The sequence below is a fragment of the Podarcis pityusensis genome (genome assembly GCF_964106645.2).
Source record: "Podarcis pityusensis genome assembly, chromosome: 4".
Lineage (NCBI taxonomy): Eukaryota > Metazoa > Chordata > Lepidosauria > Squamata > Lacertidae > Podarcis > Podarcis pityusensis.
Genome location: NC_138027.1, coordinates 47,134,856 through 47,154,351, shown reverse-complemented (window position 1 = coordinate 47,154,351; position 19,496 = coordinate 47,134,856). Strand labels below are relative to the sequence as shown.

At 40.0% G+C, this 19,496-nt stretch overlaps 1 protein-coding gene across 3 annotated transcripts in view; it reads left to right on the top strand.

The window, feature by feature from the left end:
• SAMSN1 (SAM domain, SH3 domain and nuclear localization signals 1) overlaps positions 1-19,496 on the top strand; it is a 74,211-nt gene that overhangs the window by 39,199 nt on the left and 15,516 nt on the right. For all 3 annotated transcript variants that reach the window (XM_081004350.1, XM_081004351.1, XM_081004352.1), the window contains 3 exons: positions 11,533-11,604; positions 12,490-12,645; positions 17,543-17,681. In XM_081004350.1, the coding sequence (XP_080860476.1) occupies positions 11,533-11,604; positions 12,490-12,645; positions 17,543-17,681 (367 nt within the window). The remainder of the gene's footprint in view (positions 1-11,532; positions 11,605-12,489; positions 12,646-17,542; positions 17,682-19,496) is intronic.

Here is a 19,496-nt window from a genome sequence, read left to right as displayed (position 1 = left end):
TATCTAGCAACCATTTATTTTTCTTTTAAAATGAGCTTCAGTATAAACGAGAATCCCCTATTCAGTGGGTAAACTGAGCAGCTACACACAGATACTCAGTGTCTCTCAGAGATGCATTTTTTAGGTCAGCATACACACACTCTCATCTTCATATTGTTGGTATAGCATGTTTTTGGTGTTCTGAAAGCACCTTTCTGTAGAACAGTTATAAGCCATCTTACATCTTACATTTCCTTGTGTGGAAAGTGAGAATGCCATATGGGAACCTCCTCTTGGGGAGAGTTTTGTGACATTGTTGGACTGCACTTGTGTAGATACTCCCCCACATCCTTCCATGAAGATATTAACCTGAGAGGTACCTGAGCCATTTGGTGTTGGGATTACTTTGAAGATAATCAATTGGTTTTGTAAAAAAATCCCCAAGTATATTGGTATATTTTAGTCTTCGGAGAATTGCATAGGCTTCACTAATGTTTTGCTATTTGAAAGGAGGGGGCGGAAACAGCCTCCATTAAGTGTTTATGCTCTTTAAAAGGACAGATGGAAACAGCCACCATTAACTCTTTCTCATCTGCACACAAACACAATTGGGAAGGGGCTGGCTTCTGCCATGGTATTTATTGTGGTGTTGCTTTTTAAGTAATCACTCCAGTTTATCGAAACTTCAATCAACTTAGTGTTGTAACCACTAAAAACTTTTCCACCAAGAGCCATTTATCTGATGCTTATGGTAGCAGTTTGATAGATATGAAGTGCATCCGTTTTGTGAATTGCCCTTGGACAAAACACAGCTGTATGGTGATATTTTAAAAACCACCATGACTCTAATGGAATTAACTGGTATAAAAGGGAACAGATATATTGGAAGCCTGAAGTGCCAGAGGGTCTATGAAGTGCCTTTTTTTTTTTTTTTTTTTTTTTTTTGGCATTCCTTGTTGAACAAATCAAACTGTGTGATGTTCCAGGCCTGTCTGGTGCTAGGGCAGGAACACTCTGAGCACAATGCCAAAAGTAAAAAAGATACGTAGTTGCTTGTGTGGCACAACTGAAGGAAGCCTCTGGGCAAACACTGAGTGCAGTATAACTGTATGTGTAGCCTGTGTTACTGGACTTTTGGCATCTCAATAAACCTATAAGCATTTTTTCATAGAGTACAGTGTGCATTGAACAGGGAGGGAGCAAAGAAATTGATGTGCTAGAGGGCTATGACCTCTGCGTGGCAACTGCTCATGTTGTCTGCACAGCATGCAGGTGTGGACACCTGCAAAACAATGTCTGCAAAAGCGCTTTTAGAAAAAACCTCAAACTGCAGGGCTTACAGGCTAATGCGCACACAGAGACACACTTCACACAGTAGCATGTAAAGAGCTGCTCCCTTCATTCCTAAAAGCAGGGAAGTGGTAGCCGGTGGAGAATTCTATTCTCCTACAAATGGAAAAAGCTGCTTGATGAGGATGAATGAGTTTAACTTTGTCCAGGAATGGATGGAGGATGGGGCACAACCACAATCAAAATTGCTGGAATCTAAGGGCTGATTTACTTGATTTTTGTACATTTCAGTTTCAGACAGGATCCTGATTGCATAAACTGACTCAAAAACTGTATTTTAAGTTCTATCCATGGTGACTCATTCACACGTGCAGGTCATTACTTCCTGTTGCAGTTCTCAAATCATGAGCATATGCTTGTGAACAAAGTTTTAAGTGCATTGCAACTCTGTGGGTTAAAGCACAAAGCCCAAGACTTGCCGATCAGAAGGTCGCGGCTTGAATCCCCACAACGGGGTGAGCTCCCATTGCTCGGTCCTTGCTCCTGCCAACCTAGCAGTTCGAAAGCACATCAAAGTGCAAATAAATAAATAGGTACCACTCCGGCGGGAAGGTAAACGGCGTCTCCTTGCGTTGCTCTGGTTCGCCAGAAGCGGCTTAGTCATGCTGGCCACATAACCCGGAAGCTGTACACTGGCTCACTTGGCCAATAAAGTGAGATGAGCGCCACAACCCCAGAGTTGGCCACGACTCGACCTAATGGTCAGGGGTCCCTTTACCTTTACCTTTACTGCCTAACTGCCCCATTTTTACCAGGACATTCCTGGAATTACAGAAGCTGTAGAGCACCTTGGGTGGCTGGCCGCTGCCACCTACCACAACATGCACGAAAAAGGGCCGCAGCTTCGTGATGTACAGTGCCACTTCTAGAAGTAAATCAGTGTGTGGTGGTGGCGGTGAGCCCCTGGGCACACAGCTGAGCGGTGGTGCAGTGTGGCATGCAGTAGTGGGCATGCGCACACACAAGCCACTAAGGTGGCGTATGTGCAAGCGGTGGCGCGATGGGGGGCGGGCTAGCAGACAAGCAGTGGCGGCAGTGGCATGGGGGGGTACAAACCAGCAACTGGTGGTGGCGGTGGGATGGTGTGGGGGAGCATGCAAGTCAGCAAGCAGCAACAGGAAGTTAGTGCAGCGAAAGGGGGAGAATGTCCCAATTTTTTCTTAGGAGGTGGTGGAGCAATTCAGTGGTTTGTTATTTTATTTTTAAAAATGAAACAAAATTGTGCTTATGGATCAGATAGATTCTTCATAAATTTCCTATGTTGTTCTCCTGTTTAACCGTGGATACAATGAATTCCAAAATAGCAGATACAAAAATAAAAGTCACTGTCATGCCAAACATTCATTATTCAAAATATAATTGTGGGTTTTAAAGACCAAGATATGCAACGTAGAGACTGTATACCATTAATGAATATTAACCAGGGTTAAGCTTTCTAATGTTATTTCAAAGGCATATAGGAGATTCAGATTTAAAACAGAAAAGTTTAGATTTCATAAAGAAATTGAGCCCATAATTAATCAGCTACTCATATCATTGTAGCTGGTTTCTACAACCTATTTGGCAGTCACATTCCTCCCCCCCCCCCCCATTTGCATTTATTCCTACAATAATGAGAGGTGATGAGCTGATGATAAAGCTACATTTTTCTGGCTTCCAACTGTGTAAATTTATGCTTAGAGGCAGAGATGGCACATAGGTCTGTCATCAAAGGTCTTTAGTACAATCCTCCAAGAAGACTGTCAAGGTATTTGCAAGTTCTGCAAAACAGCCACAAACAGATAACATCTGGGTATGATGATTTTTGCTGGAAATACCTGTAAGCATTATCGGATGACACCCACATGCATAGAAACTTGTCTTCATATTCAGTTAAAAAAAGAACTTCAGGTGACATTACAGATAAGGTTTTCCTGTTTCCTGCAGGCCTTGTAAATTAAACTGGGTCAGAGCTAACATCGGCTGCTTCATCATCACACAAGTGTGTGTGTGGGGGGGGGTGTCCATTAGTCAAAGTTTCTGCAGCCAACAATACTGCTTATTTTCTTGTATTCTGTGTAGACAGTTGAGCCAAAACAATCCCCTAGAAAACTTTGTTTACCGTGGTAGCTCCTATTTATTTCAGTGAGGCCTGCAGAGGATAGCTTCTTAATGGTCTCCTGTTCATGATTGCTTGTTGATGTTTTTAATTTTTTAATTTTTTCACTGAGATGTTCCTTGTTTTAAATTTACATGTTTCTTCAGTTGTGTTCATATATCATAACATTCTCATTTTAAGATTTATTTATTTATTTAACACTAAAGACGATTTCAGAAGTTGTAATACAGGTGACAAAAGACAATTTAAAATCATGTTAAAATATATTGTTGTGATGGTAGTTTAGGTCCAGTTAGCTAATCTGTCACCCTGTGATTGTAGAGATTCAAAATCATAATGAATTGTGCCATCATCAGTTCTACTATTATATTCCCAAAAGGTGAATGGGATTTTAAGGTTCATTTTGGTTTTCGTGTTGCATTTCCAGAGCTCGCTGTCCCCCATCTAAGATTGTGCTACATGTATGTCAGGCATCATTTTTTTAAAAAAACAAGTGCAGCAAGAGGATGTGGTTGAAGGTTTTTTTAATGGTGACAGAAAACTTCCAGTAATCCAAACCAGATGGTTCTAATCTACTAACCTCATTTTTTAAAATAAATAAAAATGATTATGATACTCAGACAGAATTTACCCTCTTCTGCATGGCAGATTTTTCTGAGGGTTGCTGCACTAGATCACTGTACATAATGTGAATGTGTGTGAGCTTAATTAGATAAAATATCTGCTTATCTAATTTGAAAAATATCTGAGATTCAGAACAAGGAGCAACAATTTAGAGAAAAATATCACTTCAAAGGAAAGAGGGCAGAAGAGTTGTGAGCCATGCCCCTGACGCTGCTTTGTCCACATCTTTGGATGTTAGGCTATTGTGAGTACAGAATTTGCCTGCCTACTCACTTAGGTGACTGCATAATTTGCTCTTTTATAGTGTAATGTTGTTCAACTGGGATCAACTTGCCGAGGCATTAATTGATAAGAACTCAAGCTCTTATTAATTGATGTACTTTTTTAGAATAAGTATATCTACTGCTTTTCCAACATCAAAGTGCTTTTCAGCAACAGAGAAGTGAATAAAAATAATAGAATAGATACCAAGAATAAACTCAACAAAAATATAACTCAGTCAAAAACACTCTCTATGAGAAAGTCCCAAGGCCAGATGTTTTTACAGTCTGTGTGTGCGTGTGTAAAATAAGTTCTGTGTGGGATTCACCTAGCAAATCCTGTCAGTGGAAGCCCTCTGCAAAGGGCTTCTCCTCCTCGCCTCCCCTGCATGCCCCCCAAGTGGCTTGCAGGGGTCAGGAGAACCCCCTCTGAACAGCTCATGGGGAAAGGGAAGGGAAATTCTCCTGTCTGATATGCCTGCATAGATGGAATGTTTGTAATAGTGCAATGTTCAGTTCAACCCAGTGTCATTTAAACTGTAGGAGAGATTACAGAGCCCACATGGATATCCTATGAGTGATATCCACCATTAGTCAAGCTTACGAGCATAGATTTCATTAAGTCTGCTCCCAGTATGACTTAATTGGACACCCAATGTATCCAGGCCATCTGCATACTGAACCCATGTCACTTGAATAACCTATACAGTACATTTGGTTCCATTCCTGCTCTAAAAAAATGTGGTGGTGGGCCAAACGTGGAGCTGCTTCAGTACTGGGGTTTTGATTACACTTTGCTCTTTCTTTTCTGCATCTAAGTCAGCAGGTTTCAGTTTTTACCATCTGTCAAACAGCTACTCAGCTGGTCCTAGTTATTTGTAAACTTCAGTGCGCTGGATCAACCTTGCATTTACTTTACATTTAAAAAGTCCTTTTACAGATTTACAGTCCACTATATAAATGAACTGGAGACAGGGCAATCCAATAATATTTGAAATAAATTTTCCTCACTTTGCACTCAAAGGTGAAACCTCTGTGGAATTGACTACACAAAGTCCTTCACTCTATATTTTTCTTCCTTATTAACCTGCTGCCTGCAACATCAGCCATTTGTGCTCATTGAGCTTACAAACCTTCTCCTCCAAAAATCCTAAGAAAAGATTTACTTATTTTTATTTATTTAGGATTACATGATATGGCATATTTGCTGTGCATAAAGCTGTCATTGGCTTTTAAAAAAATAAAAAGTTTAGGTTCAAAAAACCTGGTGGGTTGGGGGCTGCTTGGGCATGAGGTTGTTTATAAGCCCTGCTATATTCACTGCAGCACTCAACCTCAGGTGATATAAAGCATGCAAAAAAGAACTTTCTGTCAGTTTTATTATTTCTAAAAAGGTTCCCCTTGAAGGAGAAGAGTGACCTTGTTCTGCTGAGCTGACATGTGCCATTGAATTAATGGCTGAGCTTCGCTTTAGGGAAGCTTGCAGAAACATTACAACTCTCGTGGCTGAGTTTGCTGTGCACATTAATCAGGTAAACCAAAATGATGCATCAAACACTCATTTAAAAGTAGTAAAATTCCTCCCTCCCCTCCATATTCCTTTTTTTATAAAAAAAAAAATCTTCCTAAGAATTAGTGTACAGTTGGTCATTGCTTATGGTCAAGGGCACTGCTGGATGGATACAGTAAAACATAGCTGAGGGGACTGAAACTTTTCTTAATCTCCAGCTACTAAGGAAGCTCAAGAAGGAAGTTAGATATAATAGGGACAGGTTAGGACCTGCATTTAATACAAACCTTATCTCCTAGAACATATTTGCTCTAATTCTCATGACCATAACACTATTTGACATTATGATTCATAACAATGTGGTAGCAACATTGATAATAAAGGAACGAAAGAGTTTGATCACACTTCCAATGAAGACAACAGGGAGTTTATCATTCATTTAATGGAGGCCATGATCAATGGCTTCAGGCAAGACAAACAGTTTCTCCCATTGACAGTGATTTTTGTAATAGTCTGTTAATGAGATTTATGAAGTATTTAATAGTGCTTAAGGGTCCAATGCACCTTTTATTTTTCCTGCGTCATTTTGTGGTGGTCGTTAACTGAACGTAGTGCTCTTCTGGAGCTCCCAAAACTAAAGTTGTGATAGACATGTCCACAAAACAGATTTAAAGCAGATTGTGCCTGCACACACACACACCTGTAATGAAGAAAACATTCATCTAGAGCTTTCCCAAATTGTGGATCTCAACATAGTTGAACATCCCCATTTTTCAAATTTTTCAAATTTAATGACCAATAATCACATAGCATGGGGCAAAGAAGGTAAATGCCATCACAAAGTTGAAAGCCTTAGCTTAAAGAACTGAGATGCTTTCAGGAAATGGTTATTTATTATGTATGCCAATATCTGCAAAACATCTCCACAGAGACACAGCCACTAAACTTGCTAACAAAGTCAACCACAACCTGCTTTTTGAGACCAGATCAGAAGGCTGCCTTTACAAAGAGAGCATATATTATGTTGAATGCCCCAGTTCTATAATGTCAAAAAGCCCAGAATGGTTGGAAGCAGCTATGGACTAGGTGGAGTGCTTCCACACCTGCATGGCTCAGAATGGATGCATTCTGCCCCATAATTCTTAACAAAGCAGGAAAATGCCATGCACGAATAAAAAGAAACACCTTGTGAACAAAGCTGGATGAATATTTGAGATGTGAACAGCTCACTAAAGTCTCTCAACAGTTATCCTAAGATACTAACCTAGTTCCAAAGGAGCACTTATGGTGATGAAACAGTTTATGGCCATATTTAAAAAAAGATTTTGCACACGGGACAAATAAAAGCCAATGTTATAAAAGCAGGTGGATGAACCTCATTCCTGTTCAGAAGACCAGCACATGATCTCCCACATGATCTTTCTTTATCCTTTGTCTTAGTGGTACATGAGGCTCTGTGTTGTCTTTCCTGCAGTGCGTATTTACCATAGGTGCAATCTAATAAGCACTGATCTCATACAACCCCCATTTGTGCTCATAGAAAAGCATAACTTGGCATCTTAAGGCTGTCTACCTCACCAAATGCTAATAAGCTAGACAGATAATTCTTTAGTTAGCATAACCTAACAAAGCACAAGATACGGTTTATGGCTGTCTTGGGTCTGACTGTAAGCATTAGTTCTGTTAATATTTCCCAGTATTAAATGCTGATTATTACTCTTGAGGAATGTGATGCAGGGATTAACTCTGGCTCTCAGGAAGTCCAGTGTACTACAGACCTCCCAGAAAGGAAGAATAAAAGTTAGTGATGATTTAGACGGGGAATGGAAAATACAACAATTATAACAATGTCAGCACCTCAACCAGTAGCACATTTACACCTCCTGTCCTCTGTGCTGAAAACCTCTTCTCAAAAGTATATAGTAAAAATTAAGGGGGAAGGGAAAGAAGAACATCCTAGCAATAGTGACAGGCATACTTATATGTATATAGAGCCTTCAGTTAAGGAAAAGCAAGGTGGAAAAGCAAGCAAGAAGAAATGGGTGGCCAACGTGGGGCCATCCAGATGTTGCTTCACCACAGTTCTACAGCAAAAACTGTATTGTTTAGGCCTTTGCAATTTGATTTATTTTTTATCAGCCAGCTTTGCTGATACGCTCTTGATGCTTTTAATGATGTTCTTGTTATAGTACTTGTTCTCAAGCTGTACACTGCTTTGTTATCTCTTCTATGAAATTGTGATTTAGAAATATCTGAACAAAAAAAAATAATCCCTGATTTTTGGCTATGTTGGTTCATGGGGTATTTATGAATCTGGACCTAAGAGTTCATAGCCCTTGTGAAAGCAGAACATCCTCCAGCAACCTCAACTCCATGCGACTTACAAAAGGGAGGACACCAGAACTAGCTTTACAGGGGCTGAATTGTTGAAAACATAGCAGTGAGTTGACCAAGAAGTAAGCTTGTTCACCAGCTCTCACATTCCTCTTCTCCTGGCAAATCATCCAATCAGAAATATTTTGGTGCCCAAAGGGAACCTCCTGCGTTCTTGCTCCTTCTTAATGGGTGCATGCAAACCCTTCCCTTCCTGCAGCACATTTTATGTTCAGGGAGATTAATTTGCTTAATGTAGTCATCCTTCCAAAAGAGAATCACTTAATTTTATGGGATTCTGAATACCAGTGTCAAAATCAATGGCCCATTCTCTTCCAAGAGACTTGCATTTGCTTTAAAAGCTTTTGTAAAACTGGAAAATAAGGCTCCCACATTACACCAATGGCTTCACCGGGCAGATACTCACTGAAGCTGATATGGCTGCTGGCACAGGCGAGCAGAAGGACTCAGGAGTCACGTACACACACACACTGCAGGCCCTCAGCTCCTCAGTGTGTTTTTCTACACTGTTGTCATGGGATTGAATGCATTTTAAAAGGTGGCAGCTATATTGATTACTTAATGGGGAGAAAAAAGAAGTTGGGACTGAGAATTGCTGAAGTAGCCCTGCTTAATGCTCTCCTGTGCAACAAGGCCATTATCTAGAATGGTGGAAACCATCCTGCAGCTCTTATTAATGTTTAATAAGTACGGCACAACACAAAGGTACATGACAAAATAGCCCAAGGCCTCTGCTCAGATAGGATAGAAGATTGTTGTGAGCCTCGAAAGGAATAACTGATTTCCCTCAGCTCTGGCTCTTTATGAGAACAGCAACGATAAGCATTATTTCCCCTCTGCTCCTCAGTGTCTCACTATCACATCAGCACTTCAATATACAGGGATTCATCGTAGGCATCCCGAATGCTACTGAAAGGCACTGGCTGCTAAATTTGTATCATGGCACGAGCCTGTTCCTCAATTAAACATTGTGGTGAATTGTAGCCTTCCTTCATTTATCTACAGTGCTGTGGGGCATATTCAGCAGGACTGAAAAGTCAGCAAAAGGTGTTAATCCTGCCTGATAGGCCCATAATCTTTGGTGCCGTGTGTGTTATATCACACTATTGAGATGCCTCTCACCACTTGTCAGGATATTGTTCATTGATTTAATATAGAAAGTCTGTAAATGAAATGTTAACTGTATGAATTGAGGGGGATATCTGACACCCATTTGCAAAATGTACACACACACACACACACACACACAACATATGTAATAGGTAGCAATGAAAATGTTCTGTTACCATGAATCAAATAAGGGGGCAAAGTAAACTTGATATAAAATTAGAGTAAGCCAGGAGTGGAGAAGCTTTCATAGCTCAAGGGCCACATTGACAGACTGTTTGGCAGCTACGTGCATGGGATGGCTGTGATAACCCCAGGCCTGAAACTCTCACATGCACCAGTAGTGGCTCACTAGGTGGGGCAGAGCCACTACACTAGTTTCCAGCAGATGGGGCAATGCTGCCTACCAGAAGGGAGGAGAGATGAGACAGGGAGATCAGTGTGCTACAAACACATTGGCAGAACCAATTTGGCCTTCCTGCTGGTGTGTTTGCACCATGATGACCTTCCCATTGCCCCATTTTGGGGGGTGGAGGAGGTGTTGAAAATGAATAGCAATGCAATCCTAAGCAAATTTACTCTGAAGTCATTTCCACTGTACTCAATCAGATTTTTTTTCACTAGTGAGATTGCAGCTCTAGATAAGGAATTATTCCTGAGCCTTGAGGATTAATGTGAGCTATAAAATCAAATAAACAATCAAAATAGGGTTGCAGCTAGCAAGACTGATCTTCATGTGATTGCGAACTAGTTGTCCAAATGATAATTTTATTCCATCAGTAAATTGTCTATTACTCTTTATTTTTAGTTTCAAAAGAATGTAAAAGAAATGGGACCTAACACAGGTAGTAAATTTGTGATTTATTACCAGGATTGTAATAAGATGAGGCACCTTCCAGACTGAAAATTCTCCAAGGAAGCTACTTTGTAAAGTGTACAGTTAGTGTCAACTGCATGTACATCATTCTTAGAATCACCACTGCTGAACTTGAATGCACACTTATCACTTTGCATAACGGTCAGCAATGCAAACATACCCATAATGAGACTCTTTCAGAACCAACCATCAAACCCTTGCAGAACCAAAAGGGCAATATGTAAATATAGCCAAACTACCTTTAGTACCGGGATGCGGGTGGTGCTGTGGGTTAAACCACAGAGCTTAGGACTTGCTCAGAAGGCCGGTGGTTCGAATCCTCGCTACGGGGTGAGCTCCCGTTGCTCGGTCCCTGCTCCTGCCAACCTAGCAGTTCGAAAGCACACCAAAGTGCAAGTAGATAATAGGTACCGCTCTGGCGGGAAGGTAAACGGCATTTCTGTGCGCTGCTCTGGTTTGCCAGAAGGGGCCTTGTCATGCTGGCCACATGACCCGGAAGCTGTACGCCGGCTCCCTCGGCCAGTAAAGCGAGATGAGCACCACAACAACCAGAGTCGGCCACGACTAGACCTAATGGTCAGGGGTCCCTTTACCTTTACCTTTAGTACATATGTTTTGTTGTTATAAAAGAAATGGAGTTAATAGAGTAGCATTCAGTAATACTGAGAGTAGACTCACTGAAACCAGTAGGGCTTAAATTAAGCATAACACTAAATCTGAATCCAACTCATTGTTCCTACCTTATCCTTTGTTGATTTGATCACAATTAAAAAACACTTTGTAGTACATTAGGAGTGTTTGGCAAACCTGCGTAGAAGATAACAAAAAGTGTGTGTCTTAAGGCAGACATTTAAAGCACATCCAATGCACATTTGAAACATGTGCCTTCCTCCCAAAGAATCCTGGGGACTGTAATCTTTCCCTCCCATAGCTATGGTTCCCAGCACCTCTAACCAACTACAGTTCCCATAATTCTTTGGGACGGGGAGTCATGTAGGTTGGGTGTGCTTTAAATGTATGGTGTGGATTTGACCTTAGTTACTTTAAAAGTCAACTGTAGCTACCTGCTCAGGGTGAGATTGATGAGTAGAGCCATCCTTTGGGACTGGACTCAGGATAAAGGTAACAACTGATAACTTCCAACTCTGCAAAGTTCCGATTGCCTCATCTATAATGTATTTGATTATCATCGCTGACCATAAGTCAAATATGAATGCATAACATGTACCAACTGGAACACTCAGCAAAGTTATGAAAACTTTGTATCAGCTTACTCTAAAAATAAATAATTATGCTAGTGTGTCTATCTATATTTATTTTTTTCTTTTCATAGCGAGCAAGTAGCTTTGGGAACTTTGACCAGCGCAGACATCAGTCAGTTTCAAAGCCAGATGATTCATCTGAGGTTTGTATATTACTCAATCTAGTTATTTTACATAATGGCTCCTTAACTTCTGTACATGCAACAGAAAGCACATTGTGCAAAATACAGTGGATTTTGCACCAACTAAGTGAGCAACTGACTGCTGAATTGAGTAAAATTTGTGCAGACTTAATGATTTGATGATACAGCACACAGAACCTTGGTTTTCGGAGGGGAAAACACTCAAACAGCAGGTTGCTGTTGTTGAGAAGTTGTACATCTCATAGTCATCTATTGTCTATTGCCTGTTACATTGCTGGTAATTAGTTATACACCCACCTTCCATAGTTTTGGAGATTTACAGAGGCATGTCCAAACACAACTGGACAAGGGCCAACAAATCTTGCCTTGCCTTGTTGCCAGCCAGAGTACTATCATCATTACCCTATTCCCCCATCCAAGTACAGGGGGAAGGGCCTTCTTACATTATGTTGACTTCAAAGCTCAGCCTGGCTGTGGGGTGTGCATGAGAAAGAGCAGCCCTGACCTCTTCCACAGTGAAGCTCACCCTCATTACATTTAGTCTCAGACATTCAAAAAGTGCCGAGAAGTCTCCTGGCTCTCCAAGTATCTCTGAGGTTCAATGCAGTATCAGGGAGAGTCTTTAAATTTCTCCCATGCTTCTGAAGTCAGCCTGGTACTTTTCCAGACACTGAAGAATGGCAGGGGCTGTTCTTGATTTTGTGCTCTTTCCAGAGCAAAAGATGTAGATTCTTGCCAGTGAAACTCTAACACAATTTGCCTGTAATGAACAAACTGTAATTTGGGGGCAGAAAACAATGACTTGCTACATGTATCATCAGAAAGCTTCACCAAGAGACTCCTATAAAATTTTAAACAAACTTTTTTTCTTTTTAAAAAACCCAGATATGTGAAGCAGATGCTGTAAGTGATGGTGGAGAACTGGGACATAGCAAATCACCAAATAGTGGGGGAAGCCTTGGAAAGAAGATGCGGGCCATTTCCATGACTATGAAGAAAAGGATGGGTAAAAAGTACATCAAGGCACTTTCAGAGGAGATGGTAAACATATCACTAAAATCTTTTGATCTTCTTTATCTGCTTGTGGTTTAACTTCCGGTTTTTAAGCTCTGCTGTCAAAGTTGCTTCATATTTAGCTGTGCGTGTCACTGTGTTCAGGCAACATCATAAACACTGCAGTGATATTGCAAAACTAATATGTAAAGTAATTTTCTCCAAACTTATTGAACTATGCTTAATCACGCCAATCCACTTCTTTGAGTGAAATTTTTATGTGCAACTGATTGTGCATCTTATTTCTGCAAATGAAGGCTTTGGGAACGAAGTGGGGAGAAATGTTCAGATTCTGTTAGTGGCAGTAGATTCAACACTGGAATCCACCTTAAATCTTAGGTGTTGCAATTCAAATACTTTCCCTTATTCACTCCCATTTGGGAGTTGGAATGTTCAGATGGGGATGGGGAGATTACATCTCACACTGATTTGAATAAATAAATCAAGCAATTATTTTGTTGCAGACTTCCAATACATTAACTGAATTTTTAATAGAATTTCTGGGCTCCCATTGTACACAGTGGTTTTTATCCTTGAGTAGACATGCATAGGTTTACACTTTGATGACTAAGCTAGAAGTTACCCTGAGTTGCTTTTTTCTCTATTTGATATTGTGTGTTATAAAGTTTTTCTAAGTCTTTTTCACCAAAACAAAATGCCAAGTTGTTGTTGTCATTGTATTGAAAGAATGCCTCTCTTTGACTACTGTTTAAAATCACTGGAAGCCAAAAGTAGTGCATAACTCCCAAAATGGCAGGTCTCAGAATCATGCCCTGAAGAAGTTATATTCTTTGATCCAAAGCTTTTTCTGCTAATCTCAGATGTGAAACAGCTGGCTGAAGTTACTTAGGGCAGAACTACACATTATTCAAAACCATGTGTAATAAAAAACCAATGGCTACTTTTCTAATGGAGGGTGGAAACAAGAGTAGATGCTTAACTCTGTCTTTGCCAGCTGCTTTTCCCTCCCTCCCCAATCAGAACCTCAACTTCTTTTTCTGCCCAAAGCTTGCACTGTGAGAGTAAAGATGTGTCTGGATCTCTGCAGTAAGAGAGATGCAGTTTGGGACAGTTGCTATTTGGAGTGGAGAAGTAGTGGGCATCCTCCTTTCCCTTTTCCACTCAAAGGGTTCCCTTTGCAGCCATCAGGCTTGTGTGATATGGTCCTGTGGCCCTGCTTCTGTCATTAATTCAGTGCACATGGTACATACAATGGGGGACTCTTGATTAATATTACTTCACTTGCACTGCTGTCTTTAACCAACAGATGTTCGGGCTGAGGCTAAGCCCCTGTTCAAATTAAATGCTGAGTTGATGATAGGCATAAATAATCACACACATCTTTTGGCACAAAGGTGTGTTCAGTGAAATAGTCTAATGATTTGTATTCTGATATTTATTTTTAAAATCCATTAATGGCCCGGGGAAGACTGTGAAAAGTAAAATGGCAAAATTTGATGAAAGTACTAAAGTAGGCTATGAAGAATTACAAAAGAATCTCAGAGCCCAAGCAGAATGGAAAACTATATGGCAGCTGAATATCCCTTAACTGAAGAAACGCACCTTGGAAATATAACCCAGTTCTACATAAATATGGTTAGATACTGAATACACTATTACTGCCAAGTAAGGAAGTTTGGGAGTCACTGTGCATACTTCCTGGAAATGTCAATTCAGGCCACTGAAGTCTTGAAAAAGCAAAAAATGTTAGTGATTATTATTCAAGGTGACATAAAATAATATGCTAATTCTCTATATAAGTGAATGGTACAGTCTCTTGCAAAAAAGTGATAGCATGTGAATTGTCAAAATTGTCAGTGGTATGTTAAGTTTTTCATGTAAAGAGAGTCTAAATGAATATGATTTTTCAGTTTTAAGGGTGGGAAATCCAATAGCCACAGCACGCACAACTGTGCATAAGGCAACAAAATGTGGTGGGTGAGCAATACCACACAGGAGTGCACATAGGAGGTACCATTTCTGAATGATCTTCCATGTGAAAGTGTCCAAAAAGAAAGACATCAAGGAGAAAAATTCTAGCTAAGCACAATTCCTACAGTCTTGCAGGGAAGGTTAGGTTGGGGGGGGGGAACCCAGAGGGAGCATTCCACAGTGTAATCTCCCACCAGCAGGATGAATGGGTACCACTTTGGCATTGTACAACCCTCATTCTGTTATGAGGGTAGACTCAGTCTAAGTTGTTGAGACAATCATCTGCAGTTTCGTAAAAAGAGACCAGGGTTTGACCTATATTGGATACAATGGATTCTTATGGTATAGCTTTAAAATTCCTACTTTTTTTTGCATTTTGTATATAGTTAACGGGTGGAATTTAAGAGTGCAAACGTGGTAAAAGAACTGGACTCAATAATTGACTAGATGTAAAAGAATATTACCAGAAGGCACACAGTTCTTTTTGATAGTGGCAGTGTGCACATTTGCCAATGAATCAACAAGCAACATGAATAGACTAGTAACTAGTGGGGCACTACAGGTAGGGGAAAAGGCTACCAGCCAACAACAGAAACCCTCTTGTGGGAGCAACGGATGATATTTTGCCACTGTGAGAATAGTGGACAGAATACTGGGGTAGATGGGCCATTGGCCTGATCCAGTAGGCTCTTCTTATGTTCTTAACGAGTTACAGAAAAGCTTGTATGAGTTGGTCCTAATCCAATATTAATACATTTTGGAACATAAAAATTCCCATAATGGGCATCATGGGGAAATGTGCTTCAAATCTCATCCTGTGTGTAGCTGCTTAAATCAGGCAGCTTTTGAGTCTTATCTGGGGCATCTGATCATTTAATCCCTTACTAAGCCAAAAGAAATTGCACTTTGTCATCAAGGTAATGCATCCTGCCACCCAAACATGAACTTAGAACTGCAGAACTATAGAAGTGGAAGGCACCTCAAGAGTCATCTAGTCCAACCCCCTGCAATGCAGGAATCTCTACACAGGGTCACCCATCCAATCTGAAACTATGCTGGACCCTGCTTAGCTTTGTGGATCATGTAGTGGATTAATAGTGTCATCACTTTTGTCTTACTCACCAAACCTAATAACGTGAATGTACTGTAATCTCCCAAGGTACATGCTACCTCTCTGTCATGCTGACTTCATATGTTGCAACAATAGGGAGAAGTTGCTTCCCGAGTTCCCCTTTTCTTGTGAAGTTATTGTTGCTTAATTATTTAACTTAGACGGTGACACATAGCAAGTGGCCTCACTGTTACAATATGTTCCCATTTTAAAAAAAAAGCAGTCATTACTTTAAGCACTCTGGATTAAAAAAAACACCCCAAAACAAATCATAAGCAAAGGTAACCAATCCTGTTAGGACATAAGAAGAAGAAAAAACCTTCAAAATCCACAATTTGGAAATACGTTTTCTCGGGGCCAACTAAAAATGTCACAAAAGTGTGGTAAGTTTTCAAGATCTTCTAAACTCTTCCTTGGGCAAGATGTTACAAAGAGGAAGGAGTGAAGGGGACAAGGAAGAATTTAAAGTACAAAAATTCAGCTAGATATTATAGCCGTGAGGTCAGTTTGTGGATTCAGTTCCAAAATGGAGATTGTAAGCAGAATTAGTTCCACCCAGGTGCTGCAGATAACAGCTTCCGCACCAGGATTCTGGGATAAAGAAAAAATGGCTTCTCCCCATTTCAGAGAGATTTAAGACTGGTACCAGCTATAGCAAATTTTAGATGAACCCAAGTTTCTGTTAGAATAAATGACACCCCCCCCCCTTTTGCCTATTTGTTTGGTTGCTACCTACAATGACGTACTTGCAGGGCTCAAAACCACTAGGATTTTTTTAAAAAATGATGTTGCTCTGTTATGTGAAAGCTAGTAATTATAGCCTTGACATACATGTTTGTCCCTTGAATTCTGAAAAACAAAGTGATTTTCAATCTGACAGCAGTTGCCCAGAGAATGGCAGAGAGGAGTGATCACTTTTTCCAGGTGACAGGAATTGTATGTCTTCTGCCAAAATTGCCTTCATTTCAGACAGCCTTGCTTTCTTTTGAGTTACTATATATGTTTAGCAAGCTCTTTCTCTTACTCCCACCACCACCACCTACGCATGGCTTTACTAAAACCATAGCATGTGACATCTCAGCTAAAACATCTGTTCTTGCTGCCTATATCCTTCGGGACAGGTTCAAGGTTCATGCATTGATATACAAAAGCCTGAACGACATGGGTGCAGGATACCTTATATCCCATTATCACAGCTCGATCACTGAGATCATCTGCTTGAGCACTGTTAGTTGTCCCCATGTTACAGAGGCCCAGCTGACCTCAACTAGAAGTTGGCTATTTAGTGTTGCTGGTCCCATGTTGTATGTAGAATGCTCCTCTAGCAGAGATTCAGCAAATATTCTCCCTTTTGACTTTCGGCTATCTCTTGGTGACTTTTTTATGCCAACATGCCTATGCAGATGTTTAAAATGCCCCTTGATTAGCCAGATATTTTAATCACCTCTTTGTATCACTTTAAATTTTTTTTTATACTGTCATGCACCACCCTGATGCTTTGTGAGAGGGGGTATATGCATACATTTTTATAGAATTAAATAAACAAAATAACACCTTCTTCCAAGTTCTGTTTGGTCCCCATTCTGTTTTGCTGCAGGTACAATGCCAAGTCTCTTATTAAATTTAATTTTAGCACATCCACATTTCCCAGAAGAATTTGGAATTTGTGACGACTTGGTGGAACTGGTTCTGCTTAAGTACAGCAGATGATGAACTAAACACTGTGATATCTTTTGGCTTTGATATACTGCTTCCTTAAGGGGACATATTTTATTTGACAAATGCATATGTGGGTAATGTTTCTTTATACTTACCATCTTCTCTCTCTCTTCTGCTCTAAAGAATGATGAAGGAAGAGATGATTCCTGTTCTAATCGAAACAGTGACCCTGATGGAGGGTCAGGCACTGAGAAGGCCTCCCTAAAGGCCAGCGACTCCATGGACAGCCTCTATAGTCTTAATAGTGGCCAGAGCTCATCAAGTAAGTGCCAGTTAATGATATGCTGCAGAATATATATATATTTGAATGGCTAGAAACAATCTTAAGAACATAAGAGCATCAGTAGGCTTAAGTTCACCTAAGTCTGAATTGAAGCCAACGGCAATTCTTAACTTGCTTTCACGTGCATTGAATAGGGCTTTCCTGCCTTCCCTTTCTATTGGCAGCCAATCAAAATTTTCTCCTTGCGTTGGGTTGCCCTGGGAATGGTATAGGATTTGGTGCAGGTGGGTACAGATAAGAGCAAGAGCTGGTGAAAATCACCCCTGCTTCCATTAGCAAATAGAATTCAACGTGGTTGAGTTGCATCTAGTGATGGCTTTGCTTTAGTGCAACCACTTCTGCTCATAGCATCAGAGGCGCTTGGTTTTGATCCTGACCCATACTTCTTGATAAGGCAAAGGTACCATCAGATACCACCCACTGTCTTTTCCCAAACTATTTACATTTTATAATTTAACATACTAGGGTATTTACATTGTAATACCAGATTTTAGTGTTTGTATAGTGCTGCATAGTATGCAAATACCTTCACATATGTTATTTCAGTTTTTACAACAGTCCTATAAAATAGGTCACTCTTCTTATTCCCATATTACAGTTCACTAGTATTGGTTTGGCCAAAATGACTCAATGAGTTCAAATCCTAGGAAGATTTTTGCTGGGGATTTAATGACTCACAACCAACTCTTTGGGGGATGTACCCAGTGTTAGTTATGCTGTTCAAATTAATGTACACAACTAACTTAGGCTCATTAATTTTGGTGGGCCTACTTTGATTAGAATTTAGTTAGATAAGTAGTCATTAAGCTACATCAGTATCCATGTTATTTAATACCAATGCATTTAAGTGAAATATTGTGAACGAAATATATTATTTATCATTGCTGACTTTGTCTTTGGTGAAAATTAATTTAGAGAGAGTCTAATTTTCCAGAAGAAATATTTGTATTACCTTTGTTTATTTATGTATTTTTTAAAAATAGACCACATTCATAAAGTCCTCTGTTCTTGCTATTGCAAGGGATAGCTAACATGCTGCATAGAACATGAAACTAAAAAGAGGCCAAATTTTCCTTTTTTAACAAAAAGTAGGAAAAGTTAACGGCACAAGCTTATAGAAGTTTACTCAAATGTAATTCCCATTCAGTGGGGATTAGTCCTTAGAAAGTGAGTTTAAGATCACACCCTGAATCTTATGTATGTCAGTAAAAAGTGTGTCCTAGGATGTGTTGCATCTGATCAACAGTACACATAAAAATTATGGATGAGGCTTGTATCTGGTGAGCAACGGTGTTTGAATGGCAAGCACTGATAGGGATTTTGTTATCATATGCTTTCACAGAGAACCTATGTAAGGTTTTATATTGTCATTCTGTCTAATAGAATTGATTAATGACACTAAATGATCCTATTTTAGTCTTTTGAGCTAAAACACCACTCCACTGTAAAACAGAATTGTTCACTGACATATCAATTCAATTTTCATTTCCTAGGTCTAGGTTAACCATATTTCCAAAGCAACATGGCTTTTGTCCATTTAAGTGCTTAAATGCAGGGTAATATTCTGCAGGTGCTACTTCTAACTCTTAACTGCAATGGTGAGTTTATACAGATAACATATCTTACCCAAACCTGATCTCTCCTACGCAGGGTAGTCAGGCTGTCTCAGGTTTTTTTATTATTTAAAGATTTGTATGCCCACCAAACACAAGTCTATGGAGCAGCTAACAACATTGTGTAAAAGAACTGCAAAGCCAATATAAAACGGATAGCTCAATACTCAAATTACATATG